The sequence below is a fragment of the Mustela nigripes genome, chromosome 14 (genome assembly GCF_022355385.1).
Source record: "Mustela nigripes isolate SB6536 chromosome 14, MUSNIG.SB6536, whole genome shotgun sequence".
NCBI classification, from domain to species: Eukaryota; Metazoa; Chordata; class Mammalia; order Carnivora; family Mustelidae; genus Mustela; species Mustela nigripes.
The window spans coordinates 33,613,562-33,638,376 of record NC_081570.1 but is presented as its reverse complement, the minus strand read 5'-3'; the positions used below and the strand labels follow the sequence as shown (position 1 = coordinate 33,638,376).

Here is a 24,815-nt window from a genome sequence, read left to right as displayed (position 1 = left end):
CTGTGCTCACGGGGCCCAACTATCCCCCAGGCCCCAGGCTTGGCATTTGTGATGCCAAAAGGCCTCTGGGTCACTGCACGGGGGAGCTCCCTGGCCCTGGATCTCCACATGTGACCCCTTAATTCAGCTGTGAAGTGGGCATGATAATCACAGCCTGTCCCACTTCTCAGGGTTCCAGGAGAATCAAGTGCAACAAAAGGCAGGGAAATACTTTGTGATCCATCGGTGACGCGTAAACTGCGAAGGTCCCTGTAAACAGCCAAGCACTTGGGGGCCTGATTCCACTGCATGAAGGGATCTCCCTGTCAGATGGGCGACAGCATCCTTTCACATGGTAACAGGAGAGGGGCAGCAGCTCCTGGAGCTGAGGGCCTGGTGCCAGAGCCAGGCAGTAGTGAGGGGAGAGAGTCCTGTGTGTTACTAGAGACAGGATGATGAAGACCCCTTAGGTGCCACCTCAGGAACTGGATCCTGGGTCCATAACCCTCATGTTGCAGCTCCCAGGTAGCAGCAAAGGTGAAACAAGGTCTTCCTTGGGCCTAAGCAGCAGGGGGAGTGAACATCTGTCTGCAGGAGCAGGGCCCAAAGGTCTTATCCCTGAGAGCCACCTGTCCTATAGCTGGCTTGTGCTGGGAGGTGGGGGGAGGGGGACCTTGCACTGGGGAGCCAGACCCATGCTCTTCCTGTAAGGAGGGCCCAGCCTAAGTGAGCAGAGATGGGGCCAGGCAGTAACAGCATCGAGTGGGGTGGGTCCTGAAGGAGGTGGCCTTACTTAGGAACAGAAGGGAGAGGCTTCCTGATTTGGTGAAGCAGAGCAGACAGCAAGGATGGGGTCAGGGTGGCTCCGTGCAAGTGTGGGGTGGCCAGAGCCTTCCCCCTGTGCACCAGGCAGTGAACTAAAGCATCAACTGCTGTTGTCTCCCTTAGTCCTTTTTAAATGTGAGAGAACAGAAGCTTAAAGAAGTTAAAGAACTTCCCGGAGGCCGCAGAGCTGGTAAGTGGTATAGCTGAGACCCGAGGAGGTAAAGTTGCCAACCTGAGCTGGGAAGAACAGGAGACTTGTGTGTGCCTCGTTCAGGAGCAGGAGCCTGGGCTCACCGGCAGGGAGGGGCTACTGAGGCTATCCAAGCACAGAGGGGCACGAGCAGAAACGCGGCAGCTGCGGGGGGCTGGATTCTCAGGGAGAGCCTGGAGGCAGGGAGCACAGTGCTTACGGACCCAGCTACCGCCAAGGCAGCGGAAGGAGGAAGGGGGTCTGGCATGGGAGCCATGTGGGTGACAAGAGGATGTGATGCTTTCTTATTGGAGCAGGAGTTGAGACGTGTCCCTGCATTCAGGCCGAGGGGACGGCCACCTGCAAGGAGGTGGTCATTGGGAGAAGGCCGCGGCCGTTTGGGAAGGAAGTCACCACTCCTGGAGAGTCAGGGTGACACTCAGAAGGCAGTTAGAGTTTTCTGGTCTCAAACTCGGGCAAGCTGTGTGGTGTTGGGAAACAGAACCAGGCGTGTGGGTGTGGAGAGGGTACCTGAAGCTACAGGAAGGGGTGAGTCGGCCTGGTGGGGGAAGGCCCCACTCACAGAGCAAGCGCTGGAGACGGAGGCTCCCTGGCTGGCGGAAGGAGCAGAGGAAGAGGAGGCCTCAGGGAGACAGATGTGAGAGGAAAGCCAGGCGCGGGGGAGGAGCGGCTGCCAACGGCGTGACAGGCAGCAAATGGGGGGCACGGGGCCTGGCCCACAGTAAGGACCACATAAATAGTTGATGGACGAGCGTGCGAGACGGTGAGCCTTCCCAGAACTGCTGCCACGGACGGCCAAGGCCGTGCTGGGGCGAAGGCCAGGCCTGCGGGGAGGACCATCTGGCTGTTTGGGGAGCCTGCCCAGGGGACTGCAAGCAAACGCAGAGGAGCCGGAGCAGGCCGCTGGGCAGTGCTGGGCAGTGGCTGCAAATGCTGCCGGACCATTTCCTGCCTTGATTATGGCTGTTTTAATTAACTGCGTTACAGCTGCCTCCATCTTGTTGAGTTTTAATTAAATTAAATGAGCTAACACTTTGTAGGCTGTCTCAGGCGGCCCTGGCTTAGGCCTGAATCCGGCCCCCGCTGGGCAGCTCATCTCTCCTTCCTTCCCTTGGCGCTGCTGGGGCGGCTCCCTGGTAGGAGGCAGTGGGGAGGGGCTGGCACCCCAGGGAGTGGCAGGGGCACCTCTGACGCCTGCACAGCCCTGACAGGCAGAGTTGTGTCCTCCTTTGCAGTGCTGACCTCACAGCCAATGGGCGGCAGGGGCTCTGGCTGGCACTGGCTGTCTTGCCTGAGCCCACCACCCTGCAGCTCGCAGCAGAGTTTCTGGATCAAGGTCTATCGGTTCAGCCTTCGCTGGCGACAAAGGCAGAGTGCAGCTAAACTGATGCTGAGCCTCCTTTCCCGCCTGCACCGTTCCCACAAAAACTGAATCAATTATCCTGGCGGGAGCCTCGGAGGCAGATCGATCAACAGGGCGACACCTCCTGCCTGGTCATGACGGCATCCTTGCTGCCAAGGGCTCCCAGCTGGCTCGACTGAGATATCCAGAGGAGACAAGTGGCCCTGGTGGCCAAGGGATGGCAGTAAGTCCTCCTGGCTCGAAGCTCCTGAGGTCCGGCCTTCTGAAGCCTGACGAATCAGGCATCTCCGGCCTCTTTCCCTGGCTAAGCCCTGCTATCTGGGGAAGTAAAGAGAAGCACCCAGTAGGCCTCCTCCCAGGCCAGACTCCAGGCAGGATGGAGGATGAACAGCCACGGAACGCCTCTGCAGAGCCCAACGCCACGCCGGGTGCTCCACTCATGCTGCGAGGAGCTGGGCTACACCGAAGTCTAGACTCTGGTGATCCCAGGAAGGGAGAAGAATCCCTGACAACGAGCCCTCGCTGTCAAGCTCCCTTCCCTGGGCCAGGAGGGCCTGTACCGAGATGAGACTCCCCCACTGGGTGCCATCCGCTCAGCCACGGTGGGCCAGCCCCAGGCTCCCAGGCCCAAGAGGGAAGGCTATGCTGGGCGCCAGGAGGACATCCTTCCTGAAGTCTGTGTGGCCCCTTGCCCCTCGCCCTCTGCTCACCTGAACGCAGCTGCTTGATGCGGCCATTGCTTGTGGCAGGGTCCACCGGGAGGAAGTCCTTGAACCAAGAGATCTCAGGGTCGGGATTCCCGCCTGCTGCACACAGCATGGTGGCTGTACGTGCCTTCTCCACCACCTTCAGCTGAGGCCCCATGTCGATGGAGGGGAACCCCGGGGGTAGCTGTTCCTCTGTAGACAAAGAACAGAAGGGCAAGTCAGGGCCGGCACTGCCTGCACCCTAGAACCCTCGGCCGTGGGTAGCTGCTCCCGACTCCCAGGTTGGCCGGGACCCTTGAGACCCCTGTCTCCCAATTTCTGACTTCTAAGGGTGGAGCCTGCTTTGTGTGAGGACCCAGACTCGAGTCCCACTTCCTAGGCCTGCCCTTTGCAGGCCTGGGGTGGGGGGTACAGTTGACCATGGAGCACACCCGGCCCTGGCAGGGAGTTTCCAGGTCTGAGAAACAATGCCTCAGACTGGAGACGTCAGCACTTCTCTCTCCGGGCCCTGTGAAAAACGAGGACTGATGCTCTGCTGGCCACAGCAGAAAGTGCTACACGGATGCTGGGCTGTTGGGGGTGGGGGGCACAGCTCATATGGCAGCACCCAGGGCCACAACACAGCCCAAAGCCCCCCCACCCCGGGTGCTGCCTAGCTCCCACTCCCTTTTCTGCACGTCGTTTCCCTTCCACTGCTTGCCTCTGGCCTTGAGCCCCACAGCATGGCAGAACCCTATATCACAGCCTGGATTCTGGACCTGACTCTGGTACCCCTGCCCTACAAGTGACCCCCTGCATCTCCCGGTCCTGACCCTGGCCCATTCTCTACTATAGCCTTGACCTGACCCTCTTCTCTCACTCCTTGGGGGTCGTGGTCAGGCCTGTGGACCATGTTGGAGCATGTGGAGGTTAAGGAGAGAAAAAAGCTCTATGAGGACACCAAATTTGATGAAGGGAAGTGAAATTCCTCCCTGACTGCCTTTCCCACCTCACCAGCGGCTGGCGGCTCACACAAGAGTTGTCCTGTGGAAGCAACAGACATCGGCACACCCCCACACCCCCACACCCACTGCATAGACACTCCGACACACGGCCCCTGAGGCTGGGGGAGCAGGGCTGGCCACTTGCCACCCCTGGAAGCACAAGGGGCTGGGAGCACAGGCTCTGGACTAGAGCAGGTGGAGTGGGGCTTTGACCTCCATCACCAACTAGCTCTGTGACCGGGGTGCATTACTCATCCTCTCCACGCCTCCGTTTATCTGTAAACCAGGTTCAAGCTCCCAGCTTGTACAGCCATTGCAAGGAGCACATCTAATGACACACAAGGTGCTGGAGAGTGTGACAGAGAATCTGCACCAACGAGGATTAGTGGACATTACCGCTACAAGGAGCACCTGGCTGAGCCACTGGGGTAGTCAGGTACCAAGCCCAGGGCCTGGGGCTAGGGCCTCTGCCTGCGTTCGAGAACCCGGCAGAGCCTATCAGTGTGGACACCAGACATGCCCAGTGGAGGCTGGGGAACACTGTCAGTCTTCCAGTGGGAGAGCAAGGCTCCGTGGTGGCAGAGACCAGGAGGCGGCACCGCCTAGACCTTCCTCCCTTGGGCCCAGCACAAGATGGGTATGTGAGAACACTAGCTGAGGTCAGACTCCTGTGCCAGGGAGAAGGCACATGGCATCCTCAGAAGCGATTCTAGAAAGTAAAGACTGGCAGGGCTGATCCTCCCTATAGACTCTCGGAGACCCAGGGGGACCGACTGGGGAGGCAGGCAGGAGAGGAAGCTGGAAGAGCCCCAGGAGGCAGGGGCAAAACATCCCTCTATCTGCTGCCAGATCCTGGGCGGGTGGGACGGGGGGCTCTGCCAAGGCTCTAGCTGCCAGTGGCATCCCAAAAGGACCGTGGCCGCATGAAGAGATGGGGTCTTGCGCTGGAGAGCAGTAGGACTCCGAGCATAGCCTTGCCTCCCCAGCCTCTCCAGCAGCTGGCGCTATGCTTACTTCCCCACCTGCAGCCCTCTAAACTCCAGATGTGAACCCACCATCTCCTCGGCTGTAAATATGATCCCACGGTGTCCTGACTTCCAGCTCTGATTTTTAAAAGGAAAATGTGGCAAGGAAGCAGGACTCGGGGTACACCGAGCAGGAGGCGGCTGCCTTTGAGCCTGCTGAGGTTTGCTTTAACAGGAAGCCCCAGGCAGGGCCTGAGGCCCCGGGCCCCTGTCCACCTTCTTTGCCCTCCTCAGCAGCTGGGGGACACTCAGGACAGTCAGAGCCACCCTAGCATACCAGGGTGACAGTCCTCAATCCTACCTGCACAGCCCTGCTGAGCAAATGGGGGCACAGGGGTGACAGAGTCTGCCAGAGTCCGGGCCCAGGAGTCCGCCAGCCCCATCGCCACCGGCAAGGGAGATCAGGGAGAAGGGAAGAAGTACAGACACCTGCGGCCCCCGCGTCCTGGAATCTACTCTGAATTCCTGACACGGGGAAGGTCTTGGGGATTTACGCCAAATTAAGGACAATTAATTTTCCTCCCTCAATTATCGCGCCCTCAATGGCTCTGTCCTTGGCTCAGATAATGCCTCAGGCACTGCCGCCAGAACCTAAAATCGGTATGTGTGAAGAGCTGTCCATAAAACAGCGGGACCCAAAACCCGGTCCCTTGTGCCAACTCGGCTTCTAGGCAGAGCTCGGAAGGCTGCCGTCCTGCACCTCCAGCAGGGTAAGCGTGTCTCGCAGGAGGACACCGGCCCCTCAGGAGTGACCCGCTGCTGTCTCCTCCTTCTCTGCTCCCCGGGAGGCCTCTACCACATTCAAACGCAGCCAAGGTCAGCAGCTGCTTACTGATGCCCGTTGTGTGTCTGGCCAAGTTGGACACTGGGCACACTAGTGGAAACTGACCCATCCATGAGTCTGCACATTTATCCCCTGCACACCCTGCAGGACCCACAGAGACCAGGTCCACTACAGTCTCAACCACAGGGGGCCACAGACCTGGGGAAATCCCTCAGTCTGACATCACATGATGACTGCAAACCCATCGACAGTCAGGAAAACTGAGGCCCAGATAGGAGGCATAGAAGGTTACTGTTAGGGAGCATTTACTGTGTTCCAAGTAGAGAGTTAAAATGCTTTAAAAAATGATTTACTCTTACCAAAACCCTAGGCAGTAGAAGAGTGACCTGGGGCTTAGAGACCTGGCCAAGGTCACCCAGCTAAATGAGAAGGGGGGCTGGGATGATCCGGAGGGGTGGGCCCCACACCTGGCAGGGGTGCCCCTGGGGAATGGTACCACCATCCTGCCATACCTCACCCTCCTCCGGCTTCAGGGCTCAGCTGCTCCGTGGAAAGCCCCTGCACACAAGCAGCAAGACAAACCCGACTGTACCCCACACGTGGCCACCTGCGGGCACGCACCCACATCCCCACACCCCAGTGTATGCTTATTGAGTCCCCTCAAAACCTGTCCCGCAGGCTGCGGGTGGAAGGGAGGAGGGGCTCCTCCCCCTCCAGGCCACCCGGTAACCATGGCAACGGCAGAGAGGCGGGCTCCAGGAGGAAGGCTGCGCGCGCCCGCGTCCTAGCTAGCGTGCACCCGCGATTGGTCAAAGCAGCTGCCGCCCCTCTGGCCCCCACCTGGGCAGAGTGGGCCCCCTCCCCTCCGGAGACCTTGCTCCCCCATTCCAACTCTACAACTCTCTGCTCCCCTCCCCCTTGGGCTTCCTTCCCTCTCAATCGCTCAAAGAGCAGCCTGGGCTTCCCACACCTGCCTCCAAGCCTCGGCCAGGCAATCCCGGAGTCTGCGCCTGCAGGGCGGAGGCCCCTCCATTCTACGACAAGGGGGTCCTTGGGAGGGGAAGAGAAGCCTGTGAGGCCTGTAAGGGACTACAGAGGTATCAGGAAGCACGAGTCTCTACAGCTGTCTGTGGATTCCGCCAGCATGCACAGTAGGGTGCACACACGTTCCCAGGGGTCTGCCCCCACGGATCTCTGCACACCGTGCTGGGTGCACACGTGTACTTTAACGGCTCCTGCAGCAAACTGCACTGGGCTTTAGATACTGCAACAGGAGATCTAAATTCCTCCCCTGCTGTCCCCACTGGGCAGAGGAACATGACAGGGTATATGTGTGTGCGAGGGTGGAGGGTGTTGCCAGACGAAGGCTCAGAGAGGGGAAGAAACTTGGCTGAGGCCCCACAGCAGTGGTGAAGCTGCTTCACCTCCATGATTCACTTGCTATCTTGGTGGCTTCCTGGGGAAGGAGAGAGATGCAAGGGTACTAAACCCCTGAACATGGGACACAGGGAGAGCTCTGGAGGGGTGAGGTGGAACTGCCTTGGGTGAAGGCTACGGGAGACTGGGGGGCCAATGGGAAGGCAGGTCTGCTTGGAGCTAAGACAAATGTTGGGGTCCTGGCAGATGAAGCTAGGGTAGGGGCAGATAGGGGATGAGCTGAGGCTGGCTGCAATGGCTGCGGGAGGGAGGCTGGTGAGGCCCCGTACAAAGCACACACAGGTTTCTTTGTCCGGCTCAGCCTGGGATGCCTGGGGCTGAGTCTGGGCCAGAGGGAGGGGGCTGCACCCAGGAAGCCGACAGATGGAGACGCCTTGCAGGGTCCTGGCGCGGGCGGCACCGTCTGTCGGCACGACCTTCTCACCCGTGTTTACCCAGCTTCGTGGCGTCTCCGTGCACGTGCAGGCACACACCGGCACACACATCCGCAGGCTCCCTGGGGCGGCACCATCTGGACGCCTGACCTCCTCCCCTGTGCCTGCGTGTTGAGCCTGACCTCACCCTGTCTCTGAACACAGACTCCTAGAAACATGCACAGCCAGGCAGCCAGAGGTACACGGGAAAGAGAGACAGGTGCAGAAATAGAAATGTCCATGCGTGTGTGGAGGGGCACCTGCAGTGATGGCACCTGTGGAGACACTCCTGCAAGTGGATCCAGAGGTCGAGCACATGGGCACTGCACACACACGGGGAGACCTGCAGTCAGAGCTGCACAGATGCTGGGGCACGGGTACCCAGAGACACGGGAGACGCAGAGATGTGCAGAGCTGTGTGAAGGGAGCGCATGGGCAGTGGGGCTGCGGTTTCCCCACCCCCTGTGCGCTCTAAGGAAACCAAGGCCACCTCGAGTCTCCGAGTCTCGTCCCTGAGGCAGCTCCATCCTCAGCAGGGTTGGGGCCAAGACACCAGCTATCAACCCGGAGGCCCTCCCCAGCCCCAGAGGCTCCTGCTCTCCCAGAGAGCACCCCCACCCTGCTTCCAGGCAGTAAGGGGGGGCCCAGGGAGCCTTGGGCCCATCTTCTTTCTCAGCTTTCAGTCTCGATTTTCAGCTTTTTCTAAGAGAAAACTCCCACCTCTTCCAGCACTCAGATTTCATCAAACTTGGCATCTTAAAAGCCTGTTTTGTTTTTGAATCTGAGCTGTTTGGGGCCTGTCGGCAGCGAGAGCCCAAGAGCGGCGGTGAGAGTGGAGAGCAGCCATGGCCTCCCCCTCCCCCAGGGCTTCCCTGGCACCTCACACTGCCCTCCGCAACCTGCTTGGGGAGGCCTCCCCACCACACCGCCCCAAGTGAACGCTGGTGCTCTCCCCAGCCATACACCCTACCCACCCTCCGGCTTGCGGGCCCAGGCCCAGACTGGACTTTCCTCCTGGGGTTCCCCCACCCTGGCCCTATGCCAGGAAGAGTCTTTTTATCCATTGATACCCCTAGGTTCAGGCCCAGTTCCTCCAGACCTCCGATGGCCTCCCACTCACTCCTCAGACCCCTGTCACCCAGCTGCCACCTCTAAGGCTTCTGGCCAGTTCATCAAAGTCAACCATGACCCCACAGGGCTAAGTCCAAAGGACACTTCTGAGTGCTCATGTCGCCTGACCTCTTGACAGCACCCCTCCCCACTGACCACTCCCTCCTCCTTCACATACCTCTCTTCTCTCCACTTCCACAGCCTCCCTCTGGGTTTCCCTCCTCCCCTTCAGGCCTCTCCTCACCAGATTCCTATGGAAACCCCCCACCCCCAACATGAAGTACTAGCCAGCTGGGGTTCCATCCAGGCCCTCTTCCTCCTTTCTTGGCTCTGGCTCCCTGAGATGTGCCATTTCTCAGCCTTCAAAACTCCATTTCCAGATGTCCCTTGGAGCGCCAGGCGAATCTGAACAAGGCCTCCTGGATACCTCCCCCTGGATGCCCGCACATGCGTACTACAACAGATTTCTAGCTGGCCTTGTCAATCTGCCCCTTCAGACCAGGTCCTGAGCCTCAGAAAATGGTCCCGCAATCTACCTGGACCCAGAGCCATAACCCTGAGTCTCCCACCTCCCCAGGCCCACTGTGGCCAGGCAGCTCACCACTCTCTCTCCACCGCTGGCCACCCATTCTCCCTTCCTCCCCTGCCTGCTGCCTGGGTTTGGGCCATTGTGACCTACTACTGCCTGGGCTGCAGGGCTGCCCCAGACCCTCACTGGTCTCCTGCTGCCCTACTATGCATCCTCAGGGACCTTTCTGAAGCATATATTTGATCATGTCATTCCTCTGATTAAAATACTCTCTCCCCTGGCAACCAGAGGGAGCACCTTACCGAGGACAGAGAATGTGCACGAACAGGGGCATTGAGAGCCTCTGACTTGGTGAGCTGTTCCCAGAGCTGCTGGCTCCACTCTGTAGTCATGAGGCTGGGGGAGAAGGGAGTCAGCGAGCGGGCCAAACACACAGCAGGGCCTGGTTAGTACCTGTGACCGTAGGGGTGGCAGGGGCAGGCTGGGCACAGGGGAGGTACCTACCGTCTGGCTAATAGAAGACATAAGCATACTGCCTACACCACAGGAGGGCCATTCAGAAGGAAGTCCAGTTGGGCTCTTGGAGAAGGATCAAGACTAGAGAAAATGCGGGATTTTACGTACCAAGAAACCCAGAGTCTGAACTTGAAGGCCCTCCTGGCACTGCCCGCCTACCTCTCCCAGCCCCATGCCTAGGGCCCAGAACTCTCCAGGAAATGGTTGCAGAGCCTCATGTCTGTGTGGTCCCCAGTGCTATAGTGGTCATGACAGGGGGTGGGGGGAGGTGGAAGGATAGGTCACAGAGACCATAGTCACTGGACCAGAAGTACATAGGTCATGCCTCAGCTGTGAGGGGTGGGGTAGGAGCTGGCCTGGGTTGTAGGCCTTCTGTGACTGCAAATCAGGGAGGTGACAGGTCCAGATTCTGCAAAACCAGGCTGTTACCCAGACACATACACAGGCAACAGGAAGAGGGCACAGCCTGCCATTTGGGAAGTCATCCTCTGCCTGTAGTAACCCTTTTTCCAAACACCCCAACCCCAGTCAGACCTGGGCCAGGGGCAGAGAGAAAGGGAGAGTAAGGAGTGCCAACTCCCTGGGAAAACTCCCACCCATCCTGAAAGCAAGCTCCCTTACCAACTCTGCTCCAGATGCAGCCCAGCCCATGATCTCAGGACAGGGTCACAGGCTGCTCATCAGCCCTCCTGTCCCTGGGGCTATTTCCAAAGGGACTGAGTATGGGGGTGAGGAGTGGGGGGTGAGTTCTCGATAGGTCATCACCCCACATGTCCCAAAGCCAGCCAGGGTCAGAGCCACTGCAGAACTCATGGGTCCAGGCCCAGCACTGACTGCCCCGCTGCCCCAGTCTCTGTCCCACACGACTATCAGCTGGCACCCCCCAAAGCCTGCCACAAAGGAGGAAGACCAGGGGCGCCTGGATGGTGGCTCAGTGGGTTAAGCCTCTGCCTTCGGCTCGGGTCATGATCTCGGGGTCCTGGGATTGAGTCCCGCATCGGGCTCTGCTCAGCAGGGAGCCTGCTTCCCTCTCTCTCTCTGCCTGCCTCTCCACCTACTTGTGATCTCTCTCTATCAAATAAGTAAATTTAAAAAAAAAAGGAGGAAGACCAGACACACTCCAGGTGGGCAGCTGGATCCCTGAGCCCATTTGGCATCCAAGGACGGTATGGTCCTAGTCCATCAGCAGGCATTGAGGCCGGGTGGAAACTGGGGAAAGGGAGTCTAGCCTTGGTAGGAGGAGGGGAGGAAAAGGAGGGCTCCCAAAATCTGAGCAGGATCCCTCTGCACCCTCCGTCCTGGCCTGGCTGCAGAGGACTTGCTGGGGAGCCACTGTACTGGAGAACGGGTCAGCCTGACCGCTCTGTCCCACATTCGTCTGTCCAGCTGTCCCGCTGAACTCCAGCTCTGAGCAGGAAACCCATGGGTCCCCAAGACAATGAGGCTAGGGGCGCCTGGGTGGCTCAGTGGGTTAAAGCCTCTGCCTTCGGCTCAGGTCATGATCCCAGGGTCCTGGGATCGAGCCCCACATCGGGCTCTCTGCTCATCGGGAAGCCTGCCTCCTCCTCTCTCTCTCTCTCTGCCTGCCTCTCTGCCTACTTGTGATCTCTGTCTTTCAAGTAAATAAATAAAATCTTAAAAAAAAAAAAAAAAGACAATGAGGCTAGACAGTCTCTCTGACCATCCCCCCCAGGGTCAGACTGACCCCTACACATTCAGCTCTGGCTGCTTGCCACGCACACCATACCACGCCCCACAAACACCCCGATGTGCACACACCCACAGGCACTACCTGATGTATACTGCTTGCTGGATATACCACCCCTCCCTGTGGGGCTGGATGGGAGTGCGTGCGTGCACATGCACACACCTGCCACACACCCCCTGCTGTACATGCAGCACATGCCACATATCCCACACACTGCCGTACCCAGGGCACACGGGGCACCTGCAGCACACACGGGGTGCAGGGCAGCTGCTGTGTCCCTGATCATAAAGGGAGTGCTGCCACCAGCGGCACGTGGAGTCCTCAGAGTCAGGTCCCCCCAGGACAGAGTCAGAAACAGCTCCCTCCTGCTCCTGGGCTCCCCCCTCAGCCCTCCACCTCTCCCCCTCCACCCACTCCGCAGCCCTCCCAGAACCTACCCAAGTCACCAGGGCCCTGCCCACATCTCTGCTGTCTGGCCTCCTCCGGGGCTTTGCTGACCACTGTCCTGCCTGGCTTGGAGCCCACCGGCTCAGGCAGATCCTACTGTCCAGAAGGAGCTCCAAGCCCCTCACCGCCCCCCCACAACCTCCTGGAGGAAAGGCCAAGAATTAAAGCCTGCTTCCCCTCCCCCTTCCTCGAGAGGGAAAATGTCAGATTCTCTGTCTCAGTGGCGGCAGCGGGCGGGTTGGAGGGGGAGTGATTCAGCCGCTGCCTCAAGAGTGCGGAGTGAGAAGAGCTTTTCCTGCCATTACCGGGCGAGGGAGAGGCTGGCGCGCTAATGGCTTCAATTACCACTCAGACAGGAACACTGGGCGGCAGGCCCCGCGCGTCACAGTCCGGACGGGCTCGCCCCCGGCCCACTGGTGGCGGGCACTGCTGAGGCAGCCCACAGAGCACCGTGGGGCCACAATGGGCCACACATGGACATGTGGGGGGTGCCAGTCGTGTCAGTGGAGCCCCAGGGGGCAAAGGCTGGGATGAGGGACCAGGGAGTGGAGGGCCTCCAGCAGCAAGGGGTGTTCCTGTGAGGCCCACTGGAGCCGTGTATCAGGAGGCTGGGCCTGGTGGGGAACGACACAGAACAGGGGGCACAGGACCAAAATCGTCAGCCTGGGCTCCCTTTCGGGGCGTGCTGACTCCTCAGACCCTGAGCCAGGTTGCCGCAGGCAGCCCTCAGCCACTCCCCTGATCAGCCCAGTGCGTAGTAAGCATGTATGCACGTGCGTGTGCTTTTGGGCGTACGTGCAGTGTGTGATACCCCTAAGGGACTCACTCCTATTCCCAGACCTCAAACCGGCCTCCTCCTCTCCCCAGGCCTCCTTAGAACCTGTAGAGGCCTCCCAGGAGCAGGCCTGGCTCACCTCTGGCTCCAGCCCACAGCCCCAGTCAGACCATCCTTCAGTCCTGTTCCGCACACACCTTTTCCGGGGGCCTGGGAGGAGTGGGGGGGATGGTCGCAGTCTGGGCTGCTTCCTCCGGGCCCCACCTCCTGGCACCTTTGAGGCCTCCCACTTCACTGCTTGCTGCCAAGCCAGGAGCCTGGTCAAGGTTACACAGACCAACCTGGTAAGTCAGCGTTTCGTCTTCCGGGTGCTGCATTTCAGGAGGAGGAGGAGGAGAATGAGGAGGAGGAGGAGGAGGAGGAGGAGGGGGCCCACAGTCCCACCCCCACAGGGACGGGGCACTAACAGGGTAGGGACCTGCCCCACACTGACCCCAACCTCATCAGACACCCCCCATAGCCCAGACATCCCCCAGGCCCCTGCTAGAGGAACCTTCATTCAAGAATGCCCCACAGGATGGAGGGGAACCCCCACAAAGTCTGAATCCTCCTCACCTCAGGGCCTGAAAGACCATCCACATCCTCCTGGATCCTTTAAAAGATAAGGCTGCCCAGGGCAGTGTGGGGGGTGGGGAAGGGGGAGAAGTGCCCACAAAGGAACGGGGGAATAGAGACTCCAGAGAGAGGGGGTGCTTTTCTTTCAACACTAGCACAAAGGTCCTCTTCCCTCCGAGAGTCTGATCAGATGCCCTCTGGGGCAGGAGCCACCTCCCAAATGCCAGGGTAGGACAGATGGCTCCATGCTGGGGCAGATGCCAAAGGTTGGTGGGGGGGGTGGGTGGAGGTGGGGGCAGAACTACTCTGTCCCCTGATTGTGGCTACAGAAATTGAGGTCCTGGCCCAGGGCCTGTCCTCTGGGTCCCTGCTCCACAGGTCAGTACTCCTGGATGGACAGAGGGGCTGCACCATCTAGATGATGCCATGGAAGCCAGGTATCGGCAGCTCCCAGCCCAGCAGCCAGCCACTACCGTTCGCGCCGGAATTCCAAGAACTACTTGACATCATATTCCATCCTTCAAACCAGCTCAGGCAATAGGCATCACCTCCCTGTTTACAGATGGAGCAAATGAGGCTCTGTGGCACCACTACCTGTCCAGGTCACTGGGTAAGAGAGGAAGGGGTCAGGAGACCTGCTCTTAACCACTGCCCCTCTAAAGTGGACCCCGGCCACATAAGCACAGGAGACACACAGGCACCAGGGAGTTACTGAACAGATGCCCGCGAACACGTAAAGCCATAGCGTAAAAATGGCCAATGTGAAAAGATGTTCAACTGCTCTTGTAATCAAAGAAAATGCAAATTAAATTGAGATGACATTTTTTTGCTTATTAACTTGGCAAAATTTTTTTTTTTAATGATAATTCCCACTGCTGGTGAGGATGTACAGAAAAGAGGCCCTCTCGTGCCCTGCTTGGTGGGAGTGTAAACTGACACAATCTTCTGGAAATACTGAAAGGCTTAAAAATTCATGTGTCCTTTGATCCAGCAATTCCACTTCCAGGAATCTAGAATAAGGGAATAATCAGGAAGGTGATCACATCTTATCTGCAAGGAAGGGCATAGCACTTTATTTATAAGAGCAAGAAAATGGGAACAACATATGTGTCCGACAATAAAGGAATGGCTAAATAAATGAAGGCACCTTGTGTGATACCTACAGCCATTAAAAATAATGATATAGAATACTTAATGGTGAGGAAAATGTTCCTGATACGTTATCTTGAAAAGCAGTCTACAAATGAGGGGCGCCCAGCTGGCTCGGTCAGTGGAGCATGCATGTAACTCTTGATCTCGGGGTTGTGAGTTCAAGCCCCCTACTGGGTATAGAGATTACTTAAAAACAAAACCTTAGGGGAAAAAAAAGGCAGTCTATAGATCATTGGGCAGGACGTGATCCCATTTTTCTTATACAACAGACCCTTGAACAATATGGGTTTGAACCGCACGGGTTCATTTATATGTGGACTTTTCCCGATAAATACAGTACAGTACTATACAAATGTATGAACTCTCATCATTTTCTTTTCTTTTCCTTTTTTTTTTTTTTTTTTTAGTAATCTCTATATACAACGTGGAGCTTGAACTCACAACCCCAGGGTCAAGAGTCACATATTCTCCTGACTGAGCCAGCCAGGTGTCCCTCCCAGGATTTTCTTTTTTTTTTTTTTTTTTTTTTTAGTTTTTTTTTTTTTATTTGACAGAGAGAGAGATCACAAGTAGGCAGAGAGGCAGGCAGAGAGAGAGGGGGAAGCAGACTCCCCGCTGAGCAGAGAGCCCAATGCAGGGCTCCATCCCAGGAGCCCGGGATCATGACCTAAGCCGAAGGCAGAGGCTTAACCCACTGAGCCACCCCGGCGCCCCTTTCCATGACTTTCTCAGTAAGATCTTCTTTTCTCTAGCTTACTTTAACATAAGAATACAGTATATAATACATACACGAGACATGTCTTAATTGAAGATTTTATGTTATTTGAGCGGGGGGAGAGGGAGCATGAGCAACGGCAGAGGCAAAGGGAGAAGCAGACTCCCTGCTGAGTAGGGAGGCCAACATGGGGCTCCTCCCCAGGAACCTGAGATCATGACCTGAGCCAAAGGCAGATGCTTAAATGACTGAGCCATCCAGGCAATCCTGATTGACTTCATGTTATTGGTAAGGCTTCCAGTACATAGCAGGCTCTTGGTAGTTAAGTTCTGGGAGAGTCAAAAGTCATATGCAGATTTTCCAGAGCTTGGCAGTGAGGGGTGTTGGGGGTGGGGGTTCAGCACACCTAACCCCTATGCTGTTCAAGGGTCAACTATATACACAATGCCTGCCCAGAAAATGGACCCTAAGGAAATAACCAAGTGTCACTGGTAGAGGCAGGATACTGGGTGATTTTTACTTTTTCCTATGTGCTCTTTTATACTTCTCAAATCTTCAACAACGAACAGGTATTGTTACTGCAATTTTTTTTTTTTAAAGGCAACAACCAAGGCTATGTTTTGAAAATACACACAGACATACTCAGGCTGATGACTCCATCGTGGCTGGGGGCTGAGTGTGTCACTCCCCATCCCACGGTTTCCTGCGCCCCCAGGAAAGTGTTCATTTCTCAGCCCTGGCCTGTGTGATCTGCCCTCCAGCCTCTCCAGATCTCCCGCCTTCTCTCTGTGCCTTCAAACTCCACCCACTCCCCCCAAGCCGAACCAACAACGGAGCTCCCTGAAAGCTCCCTTCTCTCTGGCTTCTGGGCCTTGGGATGTGCTGCTTAGGCCCCAACCCTGACTCCCATTTACCCTCCGGGCTCAGCTCAGGCAACAGTTTCCTCTCCTCTGTACTCCCCTAGCTGCCCCCATAAAACTTACTGGAGACTGTCTCAAGGGCAGGGCCCAGGTCAGATGACCCTCTGGACTTCACAGCAGCATTAGGGAGTATTTGTGAATGAAGGCAGGAGCCAGGAGGTGGGAAGACACTAAAATCCATAGAGTCCTAGTCCCCAGCCTGGGGCCCTTGTTCCTAAGGGCTACAGGGAACACACCTCTCTGAAGCCCCCTGCCAGGCTCCACAGAAAAATCACATCCACGGCCACGAGCCACGTAACTCAAATGTTGGACAACTGCAGACCCACATGTCAAGTCAGACTTCAGACCCTACCAGAGCAATGGCATGGCTCCGTGGGAGGATACAGAGACACCAGGCGCACGCTAGACAATACTGCCGCAGCCGCTGACCATCCCTGTCCACATCTGACCTTTGCCGATGCCAAGATGGCCAGCTCTCCTTTCTGCGAAACACACGCCAGCTCACAGCAGGGTCAGGGCTGGCTGACCGGCTCTTCCTACGTGCCACTCTTCCCACCCACCATGCCATGTGGCTCCCCAGCACATACCTTCGAGAACTGAGAGTTTGGCACTAGTGTTGATCTCCCCCAGACTGTTGGTGGCTGTGCACTCGTAGATGGCTTCGTCCCGCTGTACCCGCAATGGCTGGATCCGCAGCACAGACCCTGCCCCGTCATCAAACTCGATGACCTGCCAGAGGACAGACACAGGGTCACAGCCCGCTCCAGCTCAGACATCCTCCCACATCCAAAAGGCCCCCGAGCAGAGAGATGAAGGAGAGGGAATGTAGGGCCAGGCAGACCATGAGCCCCGCCTGCCCCTTCCCACCCAAGGCTATACCTCAAAGCGCTGGGAGCTGACTTTCTTCCCTTTCTTCATCCATGTGATGCGTGGCTTGGGCTCCCCTGTGGCTTGGCACACGAAGGAGGCCACTCCTCCTGATAGCCCAGTCTGGTCCTCAGGGACCTTAATGAAGACAGGTTTGCCTGGAGAAACGGAGACACCGAGTCACCACGGTACAGTCCTACAGAGATGGCCAACACTCCACAGTCATGGGGGGAGGTGGTGGCAAGAAGATGTATAAAGAAAATATTAAGGGCAGCTGAATGGCTCAGTCGGTCAAGCATCTGACTCTTGGTTTTGGCTCAGATCATGATCTCAGGGTTGTGAGATCAAGCCCCTCACTGGGCTCTGCACTCAGCGAGGAGTCTGAAATATACTCTCTCTCTCTCTCCCCACCTCTCCCCTCTCTCTCTAAAATAAGTAAGTAAATCTTTAAAAAAGAAGGGAGAGAGAAAGAAAATACTCATAGTGACACCTGACCCTTATAAAGTGTTTACTACATGCCAGGCACTATTCAAAGAGCTGTAGCATATGAAGTGGGGGCTATAATTACATCTGCTTATAAAGAAGAAAATCCAGGCAGAGAGAGGTTAAGGGATTTATCCAACATGACACAGCTGGTTTGTGGCAGAGCTGAGATTTGAACCCAGGAGTTCTGAGTCTAGAGTCCAGGCTTTAATGGCTACACTCTGTCTCCCATCCCCCAACCAATTCCAAGCTCCAGGACAAAGGCATGCAGAGAGCTGCCTGGAAAGAGCCCCAGCCTCTCTCCCAGACTTGTCCCTCCCCCACTGCTCTCATTCTGGGTGATGGTACCTCCATCTACCCCACAGCTCAAGCCAGAAACTGTGACTCCTCCTCTCTCTCGGCCCCCACATAACCAGCAGTCCCGAAAGGCCTAGACATTCCACCTCTTAAGTGTCTCTGGACGTCTTCCCAGGTGAATGCTTTCCTGTAAATCTGCACCCACACCCGCCCCCACTAGCTTGGCTTTTGCCTTCTGACACAGCTGGCCTGTACATCTCCTCCAAGGTGGCCACTGGGAGGCGGGGGAGGGGAAGGAAGAAGGGTCCCAGCCACTGTACTGTCCTGCCCACATCACCTCTGTATGTCCACCAGGTCTGAATGGGCACACCTGTCCCTGTGAGCCCCACTCCCAGGGTCACAAGACCAGAGAAACCTGCTTTCATTAAGACATAGCAATGCCTCGTTAATCCTGACAGAGGATCTATTTCCTATTAATCAGGCCAATGAACAGCTCGAGGAAGGCTAATACCGTGAGAAATGACCTTTCAGACCACCTGCTCAGTGCCGATGAGCCCTGGCCTGACCTGACCCCATCCCTGGCATGGGTGTGTGTGCCATGATGACACTCTCTCCCTAAAGCACGCACGCTGCACCAAGAACTTCATCTCATTTGGTCCTTTGCTATTGTTATTCCCACTTTACAGGCTCAGAGAGGTCAAGTCACTTGCCCAAAGTCACCCAGCCAGTGAGGGGCATATCTGAGACTTGACTTCAAGCCTGTATGACTCCAAGATACCTGGGGCAGAAGAGAGGGGCCTTGTGGCAAGGTGTGTGGCATGCTTTGGGGAGCTGGACCAAAGAAGGTGGAGGAGTGAGTGGGAAGTGAGGAAGGGGAGGAAAGAGTGCAGGGACCGTGTACAGGACACTGGCTACAACAGGAAGGTACAGAAAAGATGGTGCCTAGAGGGGATGATGGGTCAAGGGAGGTTTACATCTTGGTTTCTTTTTTGGTTTCCTAAGACATGAGGGACAACCTTTACATGCTGATGGGAAGGAGGCAGCGGAGAGGGAGAGGTGCCGACCCAGGGTCCAGCGGAAAGAGCCAGGCGCAGGCCCCGAGGAGCGGAGGGACCGGGGACCACTGGGTCAACAGTTACAGCTGCAGGTACAGAAAGCAGGAAGGGAGCCACCTTACTGAGCACCCCGGGGCCCAGGGAGGCTTTTATGTAATTTTTAAGCAAGTCACTCGTCATCTCTGAGCCTCCATTTTCTCATCTGCAAAATGGTGCTAGTGACCCAAGGGTCTATGCAGACTGTCATTCATATCGTTAGTCTTGAAACAACAACGTGGGTTGTCTTAGCATCTTTGACTGAGATGGAGAGCCGGTGGCTCAGAAGGCTAAGCAACGGACAAGTCACAGTGACGTTGGGGGGTGCTAGGGTTTGACTGGTGTTCTAAATCCTAAGCTCATCTTCTAGCACTAGCACCCAAGGCTCCATGGAGGATGGAAACTCAGCCCCACCTGACTGCCCTTACAACTGAGGGCAGGAGGCAGCTGGGCCAGAAAAGCCAGGGGCAGCCTTGGTGGGAGCCAGAGTGGCCTGGGGATAACAGAGCCTCTAGAAACTTCAGTTTGCTTCATATTTCCTCTGCACTCTGAAGGAGGCTCCAGACTTTCCCATTCTATGGTGTTCTGCAGAACCTGTCGCTGTTTACTGGTCCTTTCAGATGGGTCCTCTCGCAGAGGACTCTGCCCACTTAGGCTCCACGGGCGTGCACCACCCCTACACTCGGTGCAGCCCTCCCCCACACCTGAGGACCTGCACACCAGCAGCTTCGTGGATCTCAACCTGCAATGCCATCACCTTAGTCCAGATACCACCTTCCCTTGACTGGACACTCCACCAGCCCAACAAGCTATGTTCCTGTCTCTAGTCTTGTCCCTCCAGTCTAGTCTCCATTCAGCAGCCAGAGTGAACTGCCTCACTCCTGATTAATTAAAACTGCTATCAAGGGGCACTTGGGTAGCTCAGTGGGTTGAGCCTCTGTCTTCCGCTCAGGTCATGATCTCAGGGTCCTAGGATCGAGCCCCGCACCGGGCTCTCTGCTCAGCTGGGAGCCTGCTTTCTCCTCTCTCTCTCTGCTTGCCTCTCTGCTTATTTGTGATCTCTGTCTGTCAAATACATAAATAAAATCTTAAAAAAAAATGCTATCAAAACAAAATTTCAAGTCTTTTTGTGGTGGACAGAGCTCTGCCAGGTCTGACCCCAGCCACTGTCCATCATGCCATGCCCACCCCACCCCCCCGCCCCAGCCCTGGCTTCCCGTCCCCTGGATAAACAATGTTCCCTGAGGCCTCAGGGCCTTTGCATAAGCTGTTCCTGCTGTCACAAACCTCTTAGACATCCTCTTTGCCTTCCCGTTCCCAGCTTAAGCATCATTTCCTCAGAAAACCTTCCTTGGTTTCCCTGTCATTGTCTCCTGCTCCATTAGCTCAGTTCCTGGTCTGAAGCTCTCTGGTCACTCCCTCTGCCTCTGTAATAGCACTGCTCCAGCTTATTACATAGTCTGTGTGTGAGGTTATTACTTTTCCTATGTTTGGGGCTAGTATGTGGCTCACAGCTGGTTCCCCACCTAGAACAATATCCCAGGGCAGAACAGACACCATGCCTGCTTTGCTTCCTGCCCTGTCCCCGGTGCCCGACCTAGCTCCTGGCACACAGGGGTGTGGAACAAATGAAGGAGTGACCCGACAAGGGAATGCTTGAGGAGGATGGAGACTGCAGTCCCTTCCACACCAGGGGGATTCCTGTTCCACCAGGGAAAGCAGCGCAGGGTAGAAACCAAACCCTCTTGGGCTCTTGCCTGAACGTGCAGAAACCAGAGGCTGGAACCTGCTGAACTGGAATGGCCGGGAGAGTGCGCCTGGGGGAGGGGCCTCCCCGCCAAACAAAGAGCCAGAAGCTGGGGAGGAGAGCCAGGTCCGGGTCATAAGAGAGGAGAGAGCAGGGAGAAGGGAAAAGGCCTGAGCACTGTATGGAGGCTGGACGGGGCCCAAGGCCTAGGGCCACAGAGGAGGCAGAACCCCCTTGGAGGCTGGAGAGGAGCCAGTGACCCGCCCAGCCCACCCACCGGCCAGACTGGCAGCACCTCCCAAGCCTGGTGCCCAGGGGGCAGACTTCCCCTCCCTCCAGTCCCAGCTTCCCACTCCCACTCCCACCCAGGGTCTCCGCACCCACCTTGCAGCCAAAGCCCAGCTTGTCCTTGTCCCAAAGCCCTGCTGAGCCCTTGCCCTCTTGGTTCCATAAGCCAACTTCTGGGGAGCACACATCTGACCAGGTCTCTCCCCAGCTATAATCTCTGTGCTGACTGCAGTCTCCCTGCTGCCGTCCCCCAGACGCATTCCTGCTAACCTCTCCAGGCTCACCTTCCTTGACTCTTTCCAAACCGAACACCTACCATGGGCCGAGTACTGTGCCTGGCACACAGCTCAGCCCTGGGGGACTTGCCCCGACAGGGCAGGCCGATGGACATCTCCTTGCCTTTGTGTGCCCTGCCCCTCTCCTGTACCCCACTTCCTGTGGGAGCCTGCCCTGTGTCCGGCAGCACTTGGGGTTCCCATTCCAGCACTGATCACAGCTACACAGACTGACTACCGCCACCGGCATGCCATCAACGTCAGGCCACTTGACCATTCGGCCTCCTGCCAACTCTCAGCTGGTGTTCAGAGAGGGTCTGAAGAACTTCTGACTATCTGTACCCCTCCTGACCCCTTCCTCACTGCATGGAGGTTGGGCGCCATACATCTCTTTGGGCAGAGCTCCCAGAGTATGTCCGGGGACACTCTGTGCAAGCAGGCCACTGAGCCCAGGCATAGTGGGAATGAGTGGCCTCATAAAGGAAGCCAGTGGGCTAGCTTGGGGAGGGGGTGGGCATGCCTCTGGGTGACGGGTGCTCAGCCAGCCAAAGTGGGCCCCCTTGGAGGCTCCTCCACCGGGAGACAGACTGCTATCTCGTGCTTTCCTTGTGGAGTACATACACACACGTGCACATGGGTGTACACGGAAGCAGAAAACAGACACACAGCCACAAGGGAGTGAGGGACAGCGAGGCAGGGGAGGGAGCTCCTGGAGGTGGAGTTCCCAGGCCCTGAACGGTCTAATGAGCTGGGGACTCATTAACTCTGGCTCCTATGACTGCTCCCGGCGCTCTCCAGAGGGGATCCTGCTCAGAGACAGCCCTGAGTTCCCAGGGGACACAGAGGGAGCCCCGGGTCATGGCCTTGGATCGAGGGACCACACACCAGGTACCAGGTGCCTTGAACATGGGACCTCAGTTAACCTTTCCAGGTAGGAATGATTACTCTCGTTGTGCAACAGGGAAACAGGCCTAGAGAGAGCAAGCAATCTGCTGGAAGTGCCACAGAGGGCAGAGTCTAGGCAGGCCAGCAGGCCCTACCTACCTGGTGGCCCTGCCTACCACAAGGCTGGCAGGGCAGGGGTAGAACAGGACACACACCCCCATACCCTTGCCCCCATACCCTATCCCCACCCCGCCCGCAGTGGGGCATCCTGCTCCGCACTCTTAGGATTCCAAGTCCCTGGACTGGAACAGTCCCTGGGCTGTAACCAGGGACCCCGCTCAAAGCTGATCATCTGTGCTGCATCCCTGCCTCTGTCCCACACTGTCTGGGGACAAAAGGTTTTCAACCTGTGGCTCTCTCCTGAGCTCCATGGAGAAGCCCAGGGCCGTTCCTTTCCCCAGCCCCGACATCTCACCCCATTAGGCACCACCCCCCGTTAGCAAATGTCCAGTCACCCTTTAGGGTTCCCTTTTTCCAGGAAGCCTCATAGTGCTCCCACCAGGGGCTTAGGTCATGACCTCTGTGCAGTGCTGCCCCCCAACAGAGCACAGGCCAGAGACCTCACACTGCGGGGTCCAAAGGCAGGCCTGTGCAGCCACCTGGCACCTGACTTGCACGTTAGGGCAGTAGAGAAACCTCTTCCTGCTCAGGACTGCCTCTAGCCCCACAAGCGGCTTCCCTGAGAAATCACAAAGCCCTGCGCTGGGGGAACTGCCCAAGCCCCGCGTGCCTCGGTCTCCAACTGCGCTGACTCGGCAGCAACGCTGGGGCCTCTGGGCTAACTCCTGGCAGCTGCTTCTCCACCCCCTTCCCTCCGCTCCCTTCAGAGGCCAGGGCTCCCATTCATTTGTCTCGTTAAGAGGCCTATAGAAACACATTTGTCCGCTCCGCGCTTCACCGCTCCGGTCGTCAATTCTCTGGGGGCGCCTGCCCTACCTTTTGCGGCAGCTCCGTCCACGTTTGCCCAGTCACCCCTGCCTAGAAGGCTCCCAAGCCCCTAAGCCTGGCCACGGTGGGAAGGGTATAGCTCCAAAAGCATACACGGCATAGGGTGGTCTGTAAGACAGGGGCCAGGTCCCCACGGCTCCCAGCCCAGGCCGCTCTCCCGTGGCTGTCTGCCTGGGAACAGAGCCCCACTCACCCTACTTCAGCATCTCCAGCTGGTTCCTACCTTCCAGACCCTGGGCTTTGGGTTCTCAGGGGACCAGCATGGAGGTTCTGGGACTCTGCTCCAAATATTGTTCCACTCTGCCCCCCAAGTGGCCCATGACCCAACCTCCAGACTGCTAGAGGAAGGGTACAGGAACTGGTCAGGGAAGAGTATTCCGAGCAGAGGCATCAGGAGGAACAGGGGCCTGGGGAGTGCATGGGCAACAGAGAAGTCAGCACGGCAGGGCGCAGGGTGAAGGATGAGGCTGGAAGAAGCTGGAAAATGCAGAGCCTTGAGAAGCACTGAGACCCCTAAGCTTGATCCTGGAGGCAACAGGGGAGGAGAGTGAGGGATTTTTTTTTTTTTTAAGATTTTATCTATTTATTTGATACAGAGAGAGAGATCACAGGTAGGCAGAGGCAGGCAGAGACGGCGGGGGGGGGGGGGGGGGGGGGCCCCGGGGGGGGGGGGGGGGGGGGGCAGCAGGCTCCCTGCTGAGCAGAGAGCCCAATGCACAGCTCAATCCGAGGACCCTGAGATCATGACCTGAGCCAAAGGCAGAGGCTTAACCCACTGAGCCACCCAGGCGCCCCGAGTGAGGGATTTTAAACTGAGGGGCAACATAGGCTTTCGTTTTCAACCAGACTCTTACTCTGGAAAGAAGAATGGCTTATGGGGGGAACTGAGGCAGGGAAGCCATGGGGAGGCAACTTTGTGTAAAAACCCAAACAAGAGCTGAGGGTGGCTTGGGTGAAGGCAGTGGAGGGGAAGGGGGATGCATTCCAAAGATATTTAGAAGTGAGAAACAGAAGCTGGTGATGGATTGGACATAGGGGATGAGACAGGGAGGCGGCCCTGGGGTTCTGACTTGGTGGGGGGGTGAGGTGGGGCGGGTGGTGATGCCTTCGCCAGGAGAGTGAACACAGAAAGAGGAACAGGTCTGGGGGGATGAGGGGGCGCGTCAGGGCACGTTCGGTCTGCAGGAAGAAGGGAAAGCAGTTAGTCTCCCAGGGTGTGCTGTCTGCAAGGCCAGCTGGGTGCTCCTCCCTTGGCCCTTGACCTCCTGTCCAAAGGCCACGAGACTGTCCAGGGTGAGGTCGGGGAGCAAGGACAGTACTTCAGTGTCCAAGAGCGACTGTCCACACCTGAGTGTTGACAAGCCTTTGCCACCCTGCCAACGTCAGAGCCACACCCAGTGACTTCCACCCCAGCCTGCCCATGTGGGCGCAAGCTCTCCCCAGCAGCTCCAGCCAGGCCTGGAGATCACCCCCTCCCAGACGTGGGCCTGCACCTCAGACCTCCCACTGACCTTCACTGCCCCCTCCCCCAACCCTCAGGGGGAACAGGCTCCCCTTCCCCGGCCCAACTAGCCCCACCAGGGCCCAGCCTCAGAGGACAAAAGGCGGGGTGCCCTGGTCCCACCCCTGTCCAGGATCTGCTCCTGAATAATTAATGAGC

The 24,815-nt window shown here is 57.3% G+C and overlaps 1 protein-coding gene across 4 annotated transcripts in view; it reads right to left on the bottom strand.

The window, feature by feature from the left end:
• PTPRF (protein tyrosine phosphatase receptor type F) overlaps positions 1-24,815 on the bottom strand; it is an 86,616-nt gene that overhangs the window by 46,173 nt on the left and 15,628 nt on the right. For all 4 annotated transcript variants that reach the window (XM_059374433.1, XM_059374436.1, XM_059374434.1 and 1 more), the window contains exons 4-6: positions 17,094-17,239; positions 16,802-16,943; positions 3,089-3,277 (exon numbers count right to left, since the gene is read on the bottom strand). In XM_059374433.1, the coding sequence (XP_059230416.1) occupies positions 3,089-3,277; positions 16,802-16,943; positions 17,094-17,239 (477 nt within the window). The remainder of the gene's footprint in view (positions 1-3,088; positions 3,278-16,801; positions 16,944-17,093; positions 17,240-24,815) is intronic.